Raw genomic sequence first — 22,751 nt, 5'->3', positions numbered from 1 at the left:
ATGGTTGACTGAACGTATTTTAAACAAATAAACATTGTTGTTTTTTTTGTTAACTGTACATTCATTATATTTGTACGAGTATTAAACACATATTTGTAAATTGATAGTTTCTTTTTACCTTCAATGTAAAAAAAAAAAAAAAAATATTTACAATAGCCTTAATATTACTAGGTTTCTTAATTATATCTTCAATTACATCTCTGGGAAAGCTGTTTAGAGCTTTTGGCACGTATGAGGACGAAGTCCTATTACCATATACATTATTATTCTTAGTAGTCATGAAATTAGGTTCATTGGGTAAACTGCGAAGGTTATTTTGTCTACTATATCTATTCAGCTCTCCCAAACGATGTTTGTATTCCAGGATTACAGCCAGTTTAGCCTTATCATACACACTTAGTACCCTGCAGTAATTAAACAAGTTTTCATAATTATTTCTATATTGTTGTTTTATTTTTAGCGGAACTATAGTTTTTAATATTCTAATCTGAAGTTTATGGATTCTTAGTAAATAAGTTTTATAGGTGAAAAAATGTGGTTGTCAAAGTCGGTTTACGGACGATAATTTTGCGTGATAACGTGATAAGAAAACATTAATGAAAAATTCTATACTTTTAGTTACCATGGAGATCTGTCCACGTTTCCATGGAAATCTGTACATAACGTGACACTTTTTCGTGCATGCCACCGGTGTTCATCGATTTATAAGACGTTATCACGTCAAAAACCCTAGGATGCATCGTGAATCGAAAGTATTTTTGGCGTTAGATATGTATCTTCAAGAACGCTCGTAAGATTTATATGTTGTTGTGATTCGGTCAAGTTATGTTCTAATGTATGGGGAAGACAAACAAATTATATCCAGCTTGAAACGAATGTTTGGGTATAATGCTTTACTCACACTAGCGTCCCCTCCCCAAAAAACTTTCAACCGGGACATATTTCACGGTAAAGCGCTAAACTGTGGAATGAACTGTCGCCTGCGGTATTTCCGGACCGACATGACCTTCAAACCTTGAAGAAAAGAGCGTACTCCCATCTCAAAGGCCGGCAACGCACTTACAACCCCTCTGGTGTTGCGGGTGTCCATGGGCGGCGGTAATCGCTTACCATCAGGTGATCCGTCTGCTCGTTTGCCTCCTATTTCATAAAAAAAAATATACCCAAAGGTTATAGTGCTTTACCGTGAAATATGTAATAACTAATAAGCATATTTATATTATGAAATGCACGAAACTTCGAGGTAATTTAAAGAGTATCGAAAGAAAAAAAACTTCATAAATACTAAACATATTTATTAACCATCTCCATTCACACACACATGATACTGGTAAGTAAAATAAATAAGTTAAATAACTATGTTACAAAATAAATTATAGTAAAAAATACTTTGGGCTAGTATAGTATTATATAAATAATCTGTGCTTTGGGTTTATTATCATTAAAATACTATTAGAGATGCTATAACTGGAAGTAACTGTTATATACACGATTTTAATACATTGAATACTAAAATGTAGTAATTAGAGAGCTTACCAAATATTACAGATGACTTTAACCCATGGAACGCCAAGGACGTCTAAACGCGTCACTCCAAGAACGGTTATAAACGTTATCGGGTACACTGTCAAACCCTTTACTTACAAAAAAGGTTTACATTTGCTATCTCGTTTTTTTAGCATTAGAAAAATTGTAAACTATTTTGATGTGTGTGTGTGTGTGATGTGTGTGTGTAAAGTGTTTTTCAATAAAAAGACATGTTAATGTCGAGATTGTTTACAATTTTAATTTAATTCAATGCTAAAAAACGAGATAACAATGACGTTGGCATGTGTGTGATTTTTAAAGAAAAATGGGGCTCAAAAGATAAAAATATTCCGGTATTGGCCATACAGAGGTTTAGGTTGTAATGTTTATCCATACAAATATTATAAATGCGAAAGTCTGTCTGTCTATGTGTTACCTCTTCACGCTTAAACCGCTGAACCGATTTAGTTAAAATTTGGTATACAGATAGTTTAAGTCCCGGGGAAGGACATAGGATACTTTTTATCCCAGAACTCACCCCTCAAGGGGGTGGAAATTTGTATGGGGAATCAATAACCGCTGAACCGATTTAGATGAAACTTGGTATGGGGATAGTTTGAGCTGTGGAAAAGGATATAGAATAACTTTTATCCCCGAAATCATCCCTTAAGGGTGTAAAAAATGGGGTGGAAATGAATAGTGTGGACCAATTTGGGGGTGAAAAAAGGATGGATTAAAAAGCAGATTTGTTTAAGAATTAAGGTACCCAAATTACTAATTCCACGCAGACGAAGTCGCGGGCAAAAGCTAGTTGTCTATATGTATATACCGAAATCTTAAGAATATTTGTAAAACATATGTCCACAACAGGGTATTTGCCTGTATTTAAAATAAATTATTTTACACCGCGCATGAAATAAAGCACCAGAAGATTAATAGAGAAACGTAGACAGCAGTTATTTTTAGCCACAATTTCTATTTTAAAACCCGTATAAGACTATAAAGAGTGACGTCACATGCTAGTGTTTCATATTAATTCCATAGTAGCAAATCGTTGGAAAAAAGAAACTGAGGGCCTACCGCGAACCACGTTCGACGTGTTGACTCCCTGTCACACTTACATACGAATTTACAAGTGCGACAGAGAGGCAACACGTCAAACGTGGTTCGCGGTAGGCTCTGATTTAACTAGTAGTCAAATACCCTATTTAAGTTGTCCAAAACTATTACACAATTAGAAATTAGGCTCCATGATTACAACTTTACATTAACCTTTTCGACGCCGTGTCAAACACAAAAGCTGTCACTCGGACGCCATGCGACCGAAGTGTCAAAACTGAAATTTAAACTTTATGCACATGCACGTAGGTCTATGTTGCTCTGTGGTTTTTGACCGATTAATCCGTCTTTGGCGTTGGACCTGCGGTGCCGATATATCCGTCATTGGCGTCCAAAAGGTTAAGAAACATTCATTCATTTACATAACTTATATATTCTACCATAGAGTAACTTATACTAGAGCGGTACTGTCATAGTAAATTTTGTAACCCCAGTAAATTCACTGCCATCTGTCGACACACTTTAAAACTAAAAATAAATATTTATAAAAATACGATAAAATGTATTTAAATATGGATAAATGATTTTTTTTATTTACATTAATTATTTTTATGATTTTGACCCATGTTCTTTCACTGATATGCGTTAAAATTGTTAAATAACAAACGAAACCGTCAACGCCACCTATACGACAGTAGGCCAAAGCTAGTAGCGCCCTCTGAACGAGAATCAAATTTTCTTAATTTTCGAGGCACGTTTTTTCCTTAGACTGTATCCATCTATTACGGAGTTATATCTTTGATTCTACTTAATCGTGAAATTCATCCAAATCTAAACTCTGATGCTGCCTCTTAACATGATTCCTCAAATTAACATTCTGCGTAAAGGCTGCACCACACAACGTGCATCTGAACTTCTTCTCTGCCCCGTGCGACTGCATATGCACTTTCAAGCCTCTAAGTCTCGGATAACTCTTCCCACAATACTCACACCTATAATTCCTTTCCCCAGTGTGCGTAGCCATATGCTCTTTAAGCCTTGAGGGTAAGTAAAATCTTTTATCACACAAATCGCATTGGTGCTTAAATATTTTTAAATGTGATCGCCTATTATGTTCTCGAAGTGATTTTCGGCTGTCATATGCTCTATCGCAATGTTCACATGGAAAAAGCCTCTCTTCACCATGCACTTCGATCATATGACGATATCTTAAAGTATATGAAAATAACACAGCATCGCATTTAACACATTGATACGCCGGTTCCTTTTTATGTGTACGCGCTTCGTGTAAATATCTACTGTGCTTCGATTTAAAGTTTTTACCGCAATCTTTACACGGGTAATTCTCGTCGATTCTCTGATGTGTTTTTTGATGTAAAATTAACATGCGCTCTTCGAAATAATGTGCGCCGCAAACATCGCAGATGCAAGTGCCGAAATGTTCAGCCATATGCTTTCTTAGAGCGTGGAAAAATCCGAAAGAATGATTACATTCTAAGCAAGTTAAGTTTTTCAAAGTTAGTTTATAAATTAGAAAATCGCTAGGGTTGGGGTAGAATGTCGTTCCGTGTACATTATTGAGGTGATCTTTGAAAGTGTCAAGGGTGTCAATTTTGACAGGGCAGAGGCGGCAGTCTATTCGGTGGACGTCGATTTGGGGTAGTTTTTTGACAGCTGTCACGATGTCTTTGTAGGCTGTGGGGTCGTGGGTCAGCGTATGATCGCGCAGCTTGTCAGGGTCCGTGAATACCTGGAAAATAAGCTTTGGTTAAACTTTGTTCAATATGAAAAACACAAAAAAATCGGCCAAGTGCGAGTCGGACTCGCGCACCGAGGGTTCCGTACTTTTTAGTATTAATTGCTATAGCGGCAACAGAAATACATCATCTGTGAAAATTTCAGCTGTCTAGCTATCACGGTTCGTGAGATACAGCCTGGTGACAGACAGACGGACAGCGGAGTCTTAGTAATAGGGTCCCGTTTTTACCCTTTGGGTACGGAACCCTAAAAAATACCTCTCAAAATCGGTTAATAAGGCTAGTTAATATACAACTATTTGCATGTAAAGCCAGCCATAAAATTTATAGTTTATTATGGTTCATTATTTTTGTATGTGGGTAGTTTTGCACCTTGTAGTTTTTCCACAGTCACCCGTTGACCACGAACGCTGTAAAGGGTTCGAAACGTCGGGATGTATTATAAATCAGTTTTCATAATTTTATTTCGTGAAAAAAGAAAATGTTGAAAATATGTCTCAGAAAATCTAATTCGAGGATATTTAATATTATAATGAATTAGTCATCTTCCTCGCGTTGTCCCGGCATTTTTGCCACAGCTCATGGGAGCCTGGGGTCCGCTTGGCAACTAATCCCAAGAATTGGCGTAGACACTAGTTTTTACGAAAGCGTCTGCCATCTGACCTTCCAACCCAGACGGGAAACTAGGCCTTGTTGGTTTCCTCACGATGTTTTCTTTCACTGAAAAGCGACTGGTAAATATCAAATGATATTTCGTACATAAGTTCCGAAAAACTCATTGGTACGAGCCGGGGTATGAATTAGTATTTACCAAAGATAAATATAACTCCGTAATAGATGGATACAGTCTAAGGAAAAAAAGTGCCTCGAAAATCACGAAAATTTTATTCCCGATCAGATGGCGCCACTAGCTTTGGCCTACTCTCGTATAGGGGGCGTTGACGGTTTCGTTTGTTATTTATAATTTTAACGCAATCAGTGAAAGAACATGGGTCAATATCATATAAAAATAATTAATGCAAATAAAAAAAACATTTATCTATATTTAAATACATTTTAACGTATTTTTATAAATCTTCATATTTAGTTTTAAAGTATGTCGACAGATGGCAGTGAATTTACTGGGGTTACAAAATTTACCATGACAGTACCGCTCTAGTATAAGTTACTCTATGCTATATAATTAGAGATACCTGTCGGCAATAGACACAGAAGTAGTCGCTGAAGGAAGTGTCGAACGGACACACAAACGAACTCTCTACTAGAGTCACGCAGTCTTTATACGCCTTGTAGTCCGCGTCCACCACTCGCTTCTTCTCCACCGCCGGTTGGATTTCTGCAATAACAAATATTGATGATAGCCAAGATAGATAATATATGTGGTATTTCCTATAAAAAGGGACCTTATTGTCGATGGCGCTTACGCCGTTATAAACGATGCTCCGATATAAATACAATGCCGCGCGGCGCTGTGCGGCGTAAGCGCCATCGACAATAAGGTCCCTTTTCATAGAAAATGCTCCAAATAATTCCGTAACTAAGTAGTCGGTAAACTTACTGTCGTACAGCAAGGTCGTATAAAGGTTTATTCTACCATTTTATGCAACCAAATAGTCGGTGAACTTATTATCGTACAGCAAGGTCGTATAAAGGTTTATTCTACCATTTTATGCAACCAAATAGTCGGTGAACTTATTATCGTACAGCAAGGTCGTATAAAGGTTTATTCTACCATTTTTTGCAACTAAATAGTCGGTGAACTTATTATATTATCGTACAGCAAGGTCGTATAAAGGTTTATTCTACCATTTTATGCAACCAAATAGTCGGTGAACTTATTATCGTACAGCAAGGTCGTATAAAGGTTTATTCTACCATTTTATGCAACCAAATAGTCGGTGAACTTATTATCGTACAGCAAGGTCGTATAAAGGTTTATTCTACCATTTTTTGCAACTAAATAGTCGGTGAACTTATTATATTATCGTACAGCAAGGTCGTATAAAGGTTTATTCTACCATTTTTTGCAACTAAATAGTCGGTGAACTTATTATATTATCGTACAGCAAGGTCGTATAAAGGTTTATTCTACCATTTTATGCAACCAAATAGTCGGTGAACTTATTATCGTACAGCAAGGTCGTATAAAGGTTTATTCTACCATTTTATGCAACCAAATAGTCGGTGAACTTATTATCGTACAGCAAGGTCGTATAAAGGTTTATTCTACCATTTTTTGCAACTAAATAGTCGGTGAACTTATTATATTATCGTACAGCAAGGTCGTATAAAGGTTTATTCTACCATTTTATGTAACCAAATAGTCGGTGAACTTATTATCGTACAGCAAGGTCGTATAAAGGTTTATTCTACCATTTTATGCAACCAAATAGTCGGTGAACTTATTATCGTACAGCAAGGTCGTATAAAGGTTTATTCTACCATTTTTTGCAACTAAATAGTCGGTGAACTTATTATATTATCGTACAGCAAGGTCGTATAAAGGTTTATTCTACCATTTTATGCAACCAAATAGTCGGTGAACTTATTATCGTACAGCAAGGTCGTATAAAGGTTTATTCTACCATTTTATGCAACCAAATAGTCGGTGAACTTATTATCGTACAGCAAGGTCGTATAAAGGTTTATTCTACCATTTTATGCAACCAAATAGTCGGTGAACTTATTATCGTACAGCAAGGTCGTATAAAGGTTTATTCTACCATTTTATGCAACCAAATAGTCGGTGAACTTATTATCGTACAGCAAGGTCGTATAAAGGTTTATTCTACCATTTTATGCAACCAAATAGTCGGTGAACTTATTATCGTACAGCAAGGTCGTATAAAGGTTTATTCTACCATTTTATGCAACTAAGACTCGTAATAGATGGATACAGTCTAAGGCAAAAACGTACCTCGAAAATCAAGAAAATTTGATTTTCAAACAGATGGCGCCACTACCTATGGCCTACTCTCGGATAGATGGCGTTGACGGTTTCGTTTGTTACTTAACAATGTTAACGCATATCAGTGAAAGAACATAGGTCAAAATCATATAATAATAATTAATGCAAATAAAATAAGAAAATCATTTATCCATATATAAATACATTTTATGGTATTTTTATACATCTTCATTTTTAGTTTTAATCGTGTGTCGATAGATGGCAGTGAATTTATTGTGGCTACAAAATTTACTATGACAGTACCGCTCTATCCTATTATATTCTCTTTGATGATAGGTATACAAGTGCAATAGAGATATCAATAAAAATCTGTATGGAACGCGTCTCTTTTTTAGCCTCATTTTCCTTATTAAAGCAGCTAACGTTATATTTACCGATCTTCTCCAGTCTCCTCAGCCTTTCTCCAGTCTCCTCAGCCTTTCTCCAGTCTTCCTCATCTTCTCCATTAGCTCTCGCTTGCCGCGCTTCACTTTCAATTTCTTATCCTTATTAAAGTAGTTAAAGTTATATTTACCGATTTTTTCCAGTCTCCTCAGCCTTTCTCCAGTCTTCCTCATCTTCTCCATTAGCTCTCGCTTGTCGCGCTTCACTTTCAATTTCTTATCCTTATTAAAGTAGTTAACGTTATATTTACCGATCTTCTCCAGTCTCCTCAGCCTTTCTCCAGTCTTCCTCATCTTCTCCATTAGCTCTCGCTTGTCGCGCTTCACTTTCAATTTCTTATCCTTATTAAAGTAGTTAACGTTATATTTACCGATCTTCTCCAGTCTCCTCAGCCTTTCTCCAGTCTTCCTCATCTTCTCCACGAGCTCTCGTTTGCCGCGCTTCACTCGCCGCTTCACTTTTTTCTTTTCCTTCTTCGGTGATTTCTTTGGCTTCGCCACTGTTACGTCTAAATCTGGAAATATAAATGTTATTTAGACGCGAAAAAGTGAGTTGTTTATTTAGTCTGTACCGTTCTGTTCCCACCAACTTGCTTTAATTTTCAGAAACATCAGCACTTTTACTTCGGAACTTGAAGAAAAGGAAAACAAAACTATCTCCGCCTTATGCTGTATGCGTGTTTTCCACCAATAGAGCATACTACGAAAATTTCTACGGTTCTCATGTAGCAGACATGCATGTAGCAGAGGATCAGAGGGCCGAAGGGACGGAAAATCACGAGCCAAATGGTCGGACGACATTAGAAAGACGGCAGGGCCGACCTGGCATAGGACCGCTGCATTCAGAACACATTGGAAATCCATTAGGCCAAAGAGCATATAATAAGATAGAGCGGTACTGTCATAGTCAATTTTGTAACCACTGTAAATTCACTGCCATCTATCGACATACTTTAAAACTAAAAATGAAGATTTATAAAAATACGTTAAAATGTATTTAAATATGGATAAATGATGTTTTTATTCGCATTAATTATTTTTATATGATTTTGACCCATGTTCTTTCACTGATATGCATTAAAATTATAAATAACAAACGTAACCGTCAACGCCCTCTATACGAGAGTAGGCCAAAACTAGTGGCGCCATCTGATCGAGAATCAAATTTTCGTGATTTTCGAGGCACGTTTTTTCCTTAGACTGTATCCATCTATTACGGAGTTATATCTATCTTTGATTAGGCATATGTTCAGCAGTGGACGCAAATATGCAAGAAGAGAGGATCAAAAATTTGCTCAGAAAAAAAATTATCGGCTTAAAACGTTTAAAAACTTGTAATACACGTAATGAAATGCTTTTTTATGGGACAGCCAGTGGAATGGTTCGAACGGGGTGTAAAAAAAAATGCACTTTTATGTTTAGATATAAATATTTGCAAGTATTTGTGCCGTTCTCAATCAAAAGGGTACTTATTGTCGGTTGTCAATAAGGCGCTATTGCCATATAGCTTTAATTGAAATCAACCTTATCGACAAGCAACAATAAATAAATATTAAATATATAAATATTAGGGGACATCTTGCACAGATCAACCTAGCCCCAAACTAAGCAAAGCTTGTACTATGGGTGCTAGGCGACGATATACATACTTATATAGACAATGTGGTACCTTTTGGTTGAAAACGTCACAGTTAAGTACACATATCCCCTTTATCGACGCCATCATCTACATAATTAGCTCCATGCATGAATTTATTTTTATTTTTGGATTCATAATTTATATCGTTGGAACACCGGAAATGATAAAAATACTTTTGTAAACCTTAACATTATTTTATTAAAAAATATTTAAAATGTTGAAAATTTTTGAGCGGTTGAAACGCTCATAATTTTTGGCGCGAATTCGACAGAGCGTGATGACGTCACACGTTGGGCGGCCCAACTGACGTTTGCTACTAATGACACTAATCTGTCGAACGCGTGACGTCACGTGGCGTTTCGAGCGTTTCGCTCACTAGCTTTTCGCGGGCAAATTTTTGTACTTTTTATTTATAATTTTAAGTAATTAAATGGTAATTTAAAAACGGAAATGCATTTGTAACATGATATAACGGTAACAAACATCCGAATAAAACATATTTCGTTCAAATATAAACTTCATGCATGAGGCTAATTGGTGTCTATTACATCGTCATCTTCAGGGGGTTCGGATACCTCGGGCCCTTTAGCTTCACTTGTGGCTGCTTGACCTCTGAGGCACTAGAATTAAGGTTACATACCATCAACGCCATCCACATAATCGGGGTCCATGACATCATCATCAGCTTCAGGGGGTTCAGATACCTCGGGCCCTTTAGCTTCACTTGTGGCTGCTTGACCTCTAAGGCACTAGAATTAAGTTTACATACCATCAAAGACATCCACATAGTCGGGGTCCATGACATCATCATCAGCTTCAGGGGGTTCAGATACCTCGGGCCCTTTAGCTTCACTTGTGGCTGCTTGACCTCTGAGGCACTAGAATTAAGTTACCATACCATCAACGCCATCCACATAATCGGGGTCCATGACATCATCATCAGCTTCAAGGGGTTCAGATACCTCGGGCCCTTTAGCTTCACTTGTGGCTGCTTGACCTCTGAGGCACTAGAATTAAGTTTACATACCATCAACGCCATCCACATAATCGGGGTCCATGACATCATCATCAGCTTCAGGGGGTACAGATACCTCGGGCCCTTTAGCTTCACTTGTGACTGCTTGACCTCTGAGGCACTAGAATTAAGTTTACATACCATCAACGCCATCCACATAATCGGGGTCCATAACATCATCATCAGCTTCAGGGGGTTCAGATACCTCGGGCCCTTTAGCTTCACTTGTGGCTGCTTGAACTCTGAGGCACTAGAATTAAGTTACCATACCATCAACGCCATCATCCACATAGTCGGGGTCCATGACATCATCATCAGCTTCAGGGGGTTCGGACACTTCCCCGTCCCCAGGCCGCTCTTCTAGCTTCACTCCTGGCTCCTGCTTCACCTCTGGAGGCACTGGAATGTCACAAAGATTCTTAAAATTGCAGTTTCATATTTTTGTAGATTTAATCCAATATCTGACTAAAAAAAAAGGCAACAAAATCACGTTTGTTGTATGGGAGCCCCACTTAAATATTTATTTTATTCTGTTTTTAGTATTTGTTGTTATAGCAGCAACAGAAATGCATCATCTGTGAGTATTTCAACTGTCTAGCTATCACGGTTCATGAGATACAGCCTGGTGACAGATGGACAGACAGAGGAGTCTTAGTAATAGGGTACGGAACCCTAAAAATGGAGGGTAACGTTATGTCTACTTCATTTAATAAACGACTTTTGACCTACAAACGTTTTGTAAAATAAAATAAAATATTCATTTCTTTCTACAACCTAATCAGTCATATCTTGCAAGTAATGTACCCATTTCAGGTGTTATTCACAGTGAGCTAATCAGAATAGAAAATCGCTCGACGTGTCTGGGCCGGCCAAAACGGAGTGAATTTTATACATATATGTCTGTCCCTCACGGAGGTTTTGTTATTAAAAATGTTAGTGGCTGTTACATAACATTTAAATTTCATCGTTCCTATCAAAATACAGATGTAGTGTTTAATTTTAAGTACCTGTTACTAACAAAATATAGATTTTTTATAGTCTGAAAAATATATATATTTTTTTTATTGTGCATAATTGTTTTCCATCGTATTTTCTCGGAAACTTTCGTATTTGTCATGCTACTTCAGTCAAACTTAGTACTTTTTGTACCAAGACTGACTGAAATACAGCAGTTCAAAACAGCAGTCAAAAATTTATACAGGAACAAATCACAAACATCTAGGTAACTTTTTAAAGTGAAACTTTTATTTCTTTCTTCCTCACATAAGTCTAAGTACTCGTACATACTTACATAATATATTATAATACTAAGTCTCTCTCAACACTTGTAATGTTGCGAACCGCATGTTAGTTAAGTAAGTTAAGTGGTAAAGTATACATATATATGTTCCCCGTGAGATACGTTTATGGAAGCATCTGTATTTAAGGACATTTATGCTATTTTAAGTTCTTTGTTCATCCCATGTATGTTTTCTATGTTGTCTCCTTAATAAATAATAATAATAAAACAGCAAGGCACGTTCGTACGTTTCCGTGAAATTTATGTAAGTTTCCCTTATGCACTATGCCCTACATCTGTACCTGTACTATTCAGGGATCTCAAAAACATTTTATCATTATTAGGCACTTTATCACTACATAGTATAAAACAAAGTCGCTTCCTGCTGTCTGTCCGTCCCTATGTACGCTTTTTTTTTTTAATACTACGTCGGTGGCAAACAAGCATACGGCCCGCCTGATGTTAAGCAGTCTCCGTAGCCTATGTACGCCTACAACTCCAGAGGAGTTACATGCGCGTTGCCGACCGTAACACTCCTCCCCCTCGTTGAGCTCTGGCAACCTTACTCACCGGCAGGAACAACACTATGAGTAGGGTCTAGTGTTATTTGGCTGCGGTTTTCTGTAAGGTGGAGGTACTTCCCCAGTTGGGCTCTGCTCTAGATCTGGAATGACGCTGTCCTGTGCCCTACCACACAAAGCGAGATGTCATTCGCAGTGCCCATACCTCTCTTTTGGACATAGTTTAAGGACATACCCGGGTCCATGCTTAGATCTTGATGCGGTTTTTTTAAGAGGAAGGTTTATATGTATAATACATCAGCATTGCACCCGTGCGAAGCCGGGGCGGGTCGCTAGTTGTCTTAATAAAAGTTTTAATCTACAGTTATACGTGGTTATACTAGAACTAAAAACAGATAGCAATACATAATAGCAATACCATTGTCTCCATGCACATGTATGCTGGCCTGAAGCAGCGTCTCCTCGCAGCGCAGCACCTGTCCACGGAATGCACTGGCGTCCCGCAGTCTCAGCACACAGGTGGCGCAGATCAGTCGCTCCAGCTCGGATCCATCTAGGTGTGAAAGCTGGAAATATTATAACAAAGTTTCATTGACATTTTCACCTCAGCAGCTCGAACAAGCCTACTTTCGTCAGGGAGTGAAACAAAGTAGCTTTTTAATTTAGGGAAGGCCAGGAACTGCCACTTTATACTTCTATTACAAATTCGTTTTTTTTTGTCACTATTATTCTGTGTAATTCGACTCGCTTCGCTCGTGATTCAATTATAGAATATTTCGCATTCTCGGGACTCAAAATAAACACTCGCAAGAAATACCAACTTTCCTCTCTTGTTGCACAAATAACTATTGATATGGTTTTTATTTAAATAAAATTTAATATTTTACTCATATTTTACAACCAACAAGTGTTGGACTGTTATAGACATATTCATGCATTCACAACTCTTGAATCTATCATCATCATCATCATGTCAGCCGATAGACGTCCACTGCTGGACATAGGCCTCCCCCAAGGCTCGCCACTCCGACCGATCCTGTGCCGCTCGCAACCACCGAATTCCCGCGACCTTCACCAGGTCGTCGCTCCATCTCGTTGGAGGCCTACCGGCAGTTCGTCTTCCGGTACGCGGACGCCACTCCAGAACCTTCCGGCCCCACCGGCCATCAGTTCTGCGAGCAACTTGAGCCCGAGTTCTTGAATCTATAGTTTCCTAATATAATGAGAATATAACTACTATGTTGTACTGATTAAACTGTAATATAATATGAACCCAACGCACGAAAGTTAGTAAGTTAGTTAAAAATTACGCAACTTAAGTGGGAATGGGCTGGCATTATCTGTCGCAGGGATGATGACCGATGGGGCCAGCGAGTACTGTTCCGGAGACCTCGACTGCGAAGCCGAAGGAGCGGAAAACCACAAGCCAGATGGTCAGACAATATTAGAATGACAGCAAGGCCGACCTGGCATAGAACCGCCACATACAGAACTACATGGAAATCCATTAAAGAGGCATATGTTCAGCAGTGGACGCAAATATGTTGAGAAGAATAAGATGACATCAACTTTGACATTGTTTGCAAAATACTTAGAGAAACAATCAACAATGATAAAATTAAACAATAATGATATTATACATCAATAGGAACAGAACCCTATGGAGGAACCTCATCTTCAGCATAAGGACATGATGTCACGATCCTCAGTATTGAGGGAACGACTGAAGAAGAAGAAGACATCAATATTCCTCTATGCATGGTTGGAGTAGTTGAACATATCCTCATAATTTAAGAGCATGATGGCTCTTGTCGGTAGAGTATGCACCAGTTTTCGCGGTCCTCGGCCAGGTTCTTTAGGTCCCTGTAAAACCATATTAGAAGGCAAGGCGGGAAAAATGGAGCAAAATAGTAACAGGTACCCAAGAGGTTGTACACGCGGCCAGAGGAGACCTCGAACAAGATGGGAGGATGAACTCAAACTCACAGCGGGCCCGAACTGGAGAAGAGTGGCCCACGACAGACCTCAATGGAAAGAGCTAGAGGAGGCCTTTGCCAAGCGGCACACTGAGCTACGGGACATACTCTAGCTCAGAATAAAAGGGCTAGATAGATAGATAGAAGGCAAGATCGAAGCGAGGAGAGGAAGAGGAAAACCACGAACAAGCTACACACAACAACTGAAAGCAAAAGCAAATGTTGTGTCTTAACGGGACCTAAAGTTGAACATATGAAAGTCCATAATTACAAAAACCACCCACAAAATTGTCACAAAATGACTAATCCTTCATCAGATAAAAAGAAAGAAATACATTGGTGCTGTTTGATAAAATTTAAGTATAAAATAAAAGAATATATTTTGCCAACATATTCATATTGCTTGTAAAACACTTTTTTTTTTATCTGGTTTTTATGGAGGCTTTGGACACTAGGTGAACATGTCAGCCTCATGGGTGCTATCATAGTTCCCTACTCAAGGGAGAGGTCAATAAAGTGGTAAACACTGATTGCTTTGTCCGATATAGGCTCTGCCAACCAACAATTGATCTGTCCATTGTGCATGGAGCCCAGACTACCAAAAATTCTTTTTCTCAAGTCCGAATTCCGGACACATTCCAACAACACGTGAGACAAGTCATCAGTCTTCTGACAGTTTGCACACAGTGGTGACGATTTAACACCCATCATGCACAGAAATTTGTTTGTAGGGATGTGTTCGGACCGGACTCGGAAAGCTGAGACTAACACTTTTCTAGAGAGGTTGGCAGAATCAAACCAGGGTATCCACAAATTGTTCTTAACATTAAATGGTTAAAGATATTGTTGACATCTATCGCAAACTATTTCAGCTTCTTCTTGCTACGTTACGTGGCGTAAACTTCAAGTTTATATAAAATAGTTTGTGTGTGGAAATATGTTTCTCTTTAAAATTGTTTTTTATAAAACAGACTCAAATTTTTACAACTCATTTAATATGTATTTAATACCAAATAAATCATCTGACTTAACCTGAGGTTTACTTAATTTATAAAAGCAAAGGACATACCATTAAACCAAAGCAATCCACGAACATATCTGAGTACACTTCTTTCTTTCCTTGCCATTCGTATTCGTGGTTCAACAGGCGACATTTCTTCAGCGCGCCGCAACAACGGCACAGGCCCGGGTCGAATACCGGGCCTTTACGGCTTGTAGCACTCATATGTATGTAGATTTCAGCAAGTTCCAGTTAATTTTCCGAATTACAAAGATTTTCTAAATTTTCTTTTCAGTATTGTATTGACGTTTCAACCTGTTTTGCTTGTCGGAGTTGTCGGCGTTTTGTTATTGCAAAATCTCAAAAGACTGACAGAGTGCTATGGGTATAAATTAATATTTATTGGTTTTTAATGATTGAATTTGTACTACAATCATTTTTATTTTAAAGAAATTTAAATTGCTATTTTATGTATAAATGCAAAAAATGAATAAACAAATGTGGTCCTCTTGATATCAGTTGTGTATTTTGGCTATTTAACAACAGATGGCGTTAGAAGTTACAATTTGAATTTTCCTGTTACGTACTGCAAATTGGGCAAATAAATCAAAATATTTATTCAGCTGATCAATTGATTGTTCAAAATTTTAAACAAGATAAGCGTGTTTTGTTATCAACTTAATATGTCTTTATTTATATAATACAATTTAAAATATTTACAATACAATTAAAATATAATACAATTATGATAATATAATACAACTTTGGCTGGCAAGACGCAAGGCATTGTTAATTTGTTACTGGCAACATACATACACATCCTGAAGGACGCGACAGTGTGATGGCGTCGGTATTCGGCTCTTGTGTCTCAAAATTAAAACTAAATAGATGAGAATAGTTCCTTAGTGTTGCAATTTAATTAGTTATGTACGACTTAGTATAGCAATAATATTTTCTGTGAAAATATTAGTAAATTTGTGATAATGGAAGGCAAAAGTACTGACTGGGTACGGGGGCCTAGCGGCCCTACTGTTTGCCGATGTTGTTTTACCGAGGGCTGTTATAAAGACATTTCTACCGAATATTTTTGGATGGGGAAGAGAGAAGTTTACTGCGAGATGCTGACGGAGACGTTCGACCTTAGTGTAAGTGTTTAAAAAACCAGTTGGAGTTTTGTTGGAATCTGCATTACGGCGTCCATTTTCTTCAAGCAAAGTTTTTTTTGTTATACGGCTGAATTAAAAAGTTAAGTGTGTACTCCTTGGAGTTGCGCTGTGGATGTCTATATGTTTTGGGTGGCTTGTGAAAATATTGATTATCTTGAAGCTGTGAATTTGTACTTATGCGGTGAAGGGTGTCTTATACTAGAAGTCAATGCCCTGTTACTATGTATGTCGCAGCCATATTTTTTTTCTTTTATTAGGTAATTATGCTAGTATGTATAATGTAATGATGCTCAACCAACCTTTTTTAATGGGATAAACCTAAAAAAGTTAAGTCAGATCTGGGAGGTCTTTCATAAAACAATCATTTAATCCAGTTAACATAATAGAAAATGTTTTAATAGTCCATTTATCAAGTCATAAGTAAATAAATTAATATTATGGTACAATCTTACACTAATCTACATAGTACTACCGTACAGAAAAGAAACTTCCTACAAAACTGAAGTTTGACAGCGATTCAGGGACGAATCATGCCGTCCCTTTCTTATGTATGATACTATCCCTTTTGGCTATTTAGGGTTGTCAAAATTTAAGTTAATGACTTATCTATCTTATCTGTGGTCGTACACGCAAAGGGACGTCAAATTGTACCAACCCTAATAATTGCTCGGAGCAATGATGACCCGAAAGGATCAGTTTCGGCCCCTGGCTAAACAATATAAGTGATTTTCCTTGTATTTCTCAGATCGCCTTCGCCCAAACATCGGGCCCCAACAGCAATAGCCGTCTGATCTGCGAGCCCTGCATATCCCGGCTACGGGATGCCTCGGAGTTCAAGCGCCAGGTGCAGGAGTGTGAGAAGATGTTCATGCAGTACCTGGATCCGGGACGGACAACGGTTGATGAGCTTCAGATGGAGAGTAAGTCAACTTCAATACTATGTTTCTTCCGCTGCCAACAAACTGTTATACAGTTTGGCGGAGTTTGTGCTTATTTGAAAATAGTTATTTATTTAAACTTTATTGCACCATACATGAAGGTACAAAAGGCGGACTTAATGCCTTAAGGCATTCTCTACCAGTCAACCAATGGGTTCAACCAGAAAGATTAAGTGGGTGCAGTGACTTTTAAAGTAAATGAATTTGTAATTTTTTATATATATAATGAAAATATGTATGCTGTTTCCATGAATAAATGCTTATTTATTTATTATTTATTTTATTTAAAATGTAGGTACTTATTACTGCTACTAATTTTGGTGGTAGTGGTACTATTTTTGGTGGTGCCAGCAGAGGTTTTACCTACCTCTCTCTAGTTTTGTACTATGAGATTTGACTTATCTTATAGCTAGCATATCCAGGACCTAAAATAAAATAAAAACTTTCATACAATTTTTGGGAGTCAGTTTTGTAACGGTCCATACAAAATGTATGTGAAAATGCGTTACAAACTGATATTTTTTTTCTTTTTAAATCGATAGTCCTCGTGATTCTGAGTAGAAAAAACCCAAGAGTTGATGGATTTTCGAAAAAACAGTGATACACTTTTAAGTGCAAATGCCCTTATATGGAGTTACATATATTTTTGGTAAAACCCATACAACATTAAATTTATCCATGAAATTCTCTCCTGTAGCCACTCAAGAGCCGCTGGAGAAGGGGGTGAAGCTAGAACCGGTGAAGCTGGAGAAGAATCACAGCGACGACGATTTCGACGATCGGGGCGGCTTTGACGATATGGACGAAGATGACCGTAAGTACTTATTACCACCCAATGTCCTTTTTTTAGGACAACAGAAACGCACAGCTGTGGCGGTTTCGACGACAGGGCGGCATCGACGACGACGTAAGTCCCTTTTTTTACCGTGTGAGGCCAATGTCCTTTTTATAGTACCTACTCAGAAGAGCCACAAGAGAAGAATCACAGCGACGACGATTTCGACGACCTGGGCCGCCTACGACGATGGCCGTAAGTCCTTATTTTGACCATGTGACGCCCAATGTCCTTTTTTAGGACACAAGACGAGATATGAAGCTGATCGTAAATTGTTTTGTACCATTTGAGGCCCAATGTCCTTTTATTAAAACAACAATAAGTAAAGGCGATATCGATCGGGGTACCTTCGAAGCATAGACTAATATAAGTAAAGAAATAGTAGTAACTCCATACATCAGTTTTCTTTCCAAAACGCGGGTTATTTCGTAGTCGACATCTAGCGTCAAGTAGCGGATTTATCAGTATTGTTACTTGACAATAGATGTCGCGACGAACGAAAAGTCTAATTGCTCAACAACTCGCGTCGCGTTCGCCAAACATTGACGAAATCTAATCGTCACTTTTCTTACAGTCGACGACCAGCCGCTAACAAGACTCGCCAGCAAAGTGCCTAAAAAGGAATCCGTAGACCTCCTAGACCTCCTCGACAACGCCAAAGCGGAGAAGAGGAAATCCTCCACTAAAACTAAATCCAGCCCCGCTAAGAAAGCTAAAACTAAGAAGGAGACACCTAAAGCGACTGCTAGCAAAGCTAAACCGGAGAAGAAAAAGAAAGGTAGGCATCGATTGAGCTTTTTTTGGGTTGGGGAATTGAGTTGACATGAATGTTTTTTTATTGACAGTTTATACCTTGGAATAAATATTACACATTTTTTAATTTAAGCGTTATTTAATGTACGAAGTTTAATTTCGTTGGATACTCAAAGAGACATGTTTTTATGTAATGTGTTTATTAAAAATAATTGCTACTTTTTTTTTTTTTTTAATTTGGTTTTTATGGAGGCTTTGGACACTAGGTGAACATGTCAGCCTCATGGGTGCTATCATAGTTCCCTACTCAAGGGAGAGGTCAATAAAGTGGTAAACACTGATTGCTTTGTCCGATATAGGCTCTGCCAACCAACAATTGATCTGTCCATTGTGCATGGAGCCCAGACTACCAAAAATTCTTTTTCTCAAGTCCGAATTCCGGACGCATTCCAACAACACATGAGACAAGTCATCAGTCTTCTGACAGTTTGCACTTAAAATTTTCGTAAGTTTCTTTGTAGTTAATTTAAAAAATCGATTACTGTTGTACGGGACCATTGAAGTGCCGGAATATCGAGATTCACTGTGTATAAATAAAACACAATATATTTGTGTTGTGTGTGTGTGTGTGTTAATAAAACTAAGTTTTGGTGATGTCATTTTCTCAAAATGATAAATAAATAAATAAATATTAGGGGACCTCTTACACAGGTCAACCTAGCCCCAAACTAATTAAAGCTTGTACTATGGGTGCTAGGCGATGATATACGATACTTCTATGTGACGTTTTCAACCAAAAGGTACCACATTGTCGCTTGTCGACAAGGTTGATTTCTAATTAAAGCTATATGGAAATAGCGCCTTACTGACAAGCGACAATAAGTACCCTTTTGGTTGAAAATGGCACATATTGATAAATACATACTTATACATAGAAACACCCATGACTCAGGAACAAATATTCACAGGCAGCAGGGTGGCATAAAGTAACTTATTTTTTCTTTCCTTGTTCAGTTGTAAAATTTGTTTGTCTGAATTGAACAAACCTAACTTGAAAACAAAAAATACAATAACTTGTATCCCAATGGGTTGCAACTAAACCCATTGGAAGGGATATATTCATTTGTCATACACATATGGTGGTCAAAAAACGTGGGTTCAAACCTCGGTATAGAGCACAACCGATACCCCGGCGCACTCATGAGACTCTGGCGCATACCGGGGTATGCCACGGCATGCCGGCGCCTACCGCCGCGATATCCTCTAACTTGTACCTCAATCTCAAAAATCCTCCGTGATGCTCCAAGGTTGGTCTCAGAGCATTCAAATTTATATCTTAATGTAATTGAAACAGGAAACTTTGATCAATTTAATGTGATCTGCGCTGCGCTTCTCGCTGGTCTTTAACATAGGCAAACAAGAGCTAAATCGAAAAAAAAATAGAATATTATTATATATCTGAATTTATGAGCTTATTGCATGATATAATGTAATTATCAGTATAATCTATTAATGAATAAATAGTTATATCTACTTAAAAATTAAATTAATGTTAAATAAAACTATATTAAAACTAAATTAAAGCTAAATATAAAAAGAAAAACTATATAAAAAGAAAAAATTATACTGAAGTTATAAAAAGAACACCCCGTCCAAAATCTCCGCCTGCGGCATTGACCGCATAACGCTGGCTGCGTTACTTGCTTATTGCATAGAATATTCAAGTCAACTCTGTTTACCAACATTAACATTGGCAGATTTTCTACTAAAATAATATTAATTTGTATATTAGCGGTTTTTTGATGTTCGCCCCTCCCTATTACGAGGAGTGGTGGCAACACTAGCGTCGCATACGCCGCGCTTGGGTGTGGCGGTCAGATTCCATGATGGCAGCGATAAACGCTGTGACTCTCTAGATGTTTTAGCAGTTACAATTGGACACATTTTTAATTAACTCTTATTAAAAACGTAAGTATTATAATCTAAAAGAGAGTTGTTTTAATTTAAATTTCCGTATGTGTGTATGTTCATATTGCATTAATCTTAATAATCGTTTTAGGAAGTAATGAAATTAATATTTCTCCTAAATTATTGAATACTTGAGGTAGTTATACTAGACTAGATTATATTTTAATTTTTTTTTTAGTATAAAGTCTGCCAATACTGTTTTTAAAGTAGTACAGTTGCATGTGTCATAATATGGATATGTCTCAGTTAATGGTCGGTTTTAAATAATTCTCAAGCATCACATTAACGTATCTGGAATACCTGGAATGCTGTAAATAAAATATGGACGTATCTGGAATACCTAAAGTTACAATCACAAGATATTTGTGGAATTTAGCCTCTATCTTTTGGTGTGAGTGTAGCTTTCTATTGGCAATTTGAGGGTTGTTAAAAGCCGCTTCCATACTGTCAGAGCTAATTTCTTGAAGTGCATTTTGTATTTTGTGATATTTTCCCTTTAGGTTTTAGGTCTTCAGGAACATCGGAATTCTCCTTTTTTATTGAGATTCAGAAATTTTATTTCACCTTTTTTTTGTTTATTACTTACAATTTATTTTATACATAATTATATCTACTTTGATGGTAGGATCAGATTAGTAAAATATTTTCCTTTTCATTTAGCAACATATTAGGCAATACTTGAAATGATGAAGAAACCCGAGTTACCGTGGATTGACCCAGTTGAAAAAATAGTTAATTATTAAAACACCAACTTTAAAAATTAAATATTTAGTATGCAAATTTAAAAGTAATTCAGAAAATAATCCAAAGTATTTTGGATCATGAAGCCAACGAACGGGAACTACGGGACTTCAGCCATATTGGGTTCGATTCCTAATATCTAAATATGTATGTTATACGCTACGCTTCGAGTTATCTTCGAAAGGTACGTAATTTTCTACTCAACTGAAAATTAATTTATCGCTACTAACTAATGTGTAATAATAAGTTTTTATTAAATACTGTAAAAACATTTCCATATAACTGGAGTTATATTTGTCGATATATTTATTTTCAGTTTAGTACTGTTATATATATTCAGCTCTGATAGTAAAACAATTGATTCAAAATTTGTGATATTTTTAAGAGACTTATCCATATTAAATAGGCTATTTGAAATGCCTACATGGTTGAAATACGTGAACGATTTAGGCAGATATTGTACTACATTTTTTTTTCTAAAATGTCTTACAAAGTACCAAGAAGACGGCCATGTTCATTTATTTTCTTCCATGTTTCTAACAAATCCCAAAATAATTCCAGCGACTTTGAAATATTTAAAACTTTAATTCGTACACAAGATGTACCAGTTGCGGAGCAATTTTTGGACGCGTTGCACTTTAGTTATTAGACATTTGCATCGAATATCAAACGTTTGCGATTAAACCCCAAAAACTTTAAACTCGAGCCTCAAGGCTTTAATCTACGTATTTATACTTTCACACGTCCGTTTAAACGTCTATAAGGAGCCTCAAGAAAAGCAGTCAATGGGATGTTTTCTTTTCTAGAAAAGAGTTACGATCCGGCGAGAAGTAACGCCGAGACCATACTGACTTACGTCACAGCCTACCCGTTCCGCGTCTCGGACAAAAGCATACTGTGCGTATACTGCCTAGATCTCTATGACGATCCAATCTTCTTCCGCAAGCACATGGAAGACGAGCATAAACATTTCACCCTTAAAGTTGCCTTCCATAATCTCCCCAGCCTGGAGTTCATTAAAGCAGACATCACCGATTTAAGCTGCAGGATATGTACACAAAAATTCCAAAGCTTAGAAGCTGTTGCGGAACATTTAAGCACGCACGGACGGAAAATAGACGCGAACGGGAAGCTAGGCGTCATGCCGTATTACTTACACAAAGATGTGCATAACTGCGCTGTATGCGAAAAGAACTTCCCAACGCTCTTCCATTTAAATCGACATA

At 37.4% G+C, this 22,751-nt stretch overlaps 2 protein-coding genes across 17 annotated transcripts in view; one reads left to right on the top strand and one right to left on the bottom strand.

The window, feature by feature from the left end:
• Positions 1–2,948: 2,948 nt before the first annotated feature.
• LOC134752289 (zinc finger protein 37 homolog) lies at positions 2,949–15,438 on the bottom strand. The gene is made up of 6 exons (XM_063687949.1): positions 15,194–15,438; positions 12,567–12,714; positions 10,619–10,747; positions 8,066–8,209; positions 5,537–5,679; positions 2,949–4,336 (listed from the first exon to the last, which is right to left on the bottom strand). Exons 1-6 carry the CDS (start codon positions 15,347–15,349, stop codon positions 3,395–3,397), a joined length of 1,662 nt encoding a protein of 553 aa, XP_063544019.1. The 5' UTR covers positions 15,350–15,438; the 3' UTR covers positions 2,949–3,394.
• Positions 15,439–15,940: 502 nt separating this feature from the next.
• The window catches only part of LOC134752282 (gastrula zinc finger protein XlCGF57.1-like), a 48,420-nt gene continuing 41,609 nt past the window's right edge, over positions 15,941–22,751 (top strand). For all 16 annotated transcript variants that reach the window (XM_063687937.1, XM_063687936.1, XM_063687935.1 and 13 more), the window contains exons 1-4: positions 15,941–16,269; positions 17,036–17,210; positions 17,926–18,042; positions 18,638–18,841. In XM_063687937.1, the coding sequence (XP_063544007.1) occupies positions 16,108–16,269; positions 17,036–17,210; positions 17,926–18,042; positions 18,638–18,841 (658 nt within the window). In that variant the 5' untranslated portion in view covers positions 15,941–16,107. The remainder of the gene's footprint in view (positions 16,270–17,035; positions 17,211–17,925; positions 18,043–18,637; positions 18,842–22,751) is intronic.

This window comes from Cydia strobilella, chromosome 24 (assembly GCF_947568885.1).
Source record: "Cydia strobilella chromosome 24, ilCydStro3.1, whole genome shotgun sequence".
NCBI classification, from domain to species: domain Eukaryota; kingdom Metazoa; phylum Arthropoda; class Insecta; order Lepidoptera; family Tortricidae; genus Cydia; species Cydia strobilella.
The sequence above is the reverse complement of the archived record's forward strand: the minus strand, read 5'-3'. Positions and strand labels throughout refer to the sequence as shown.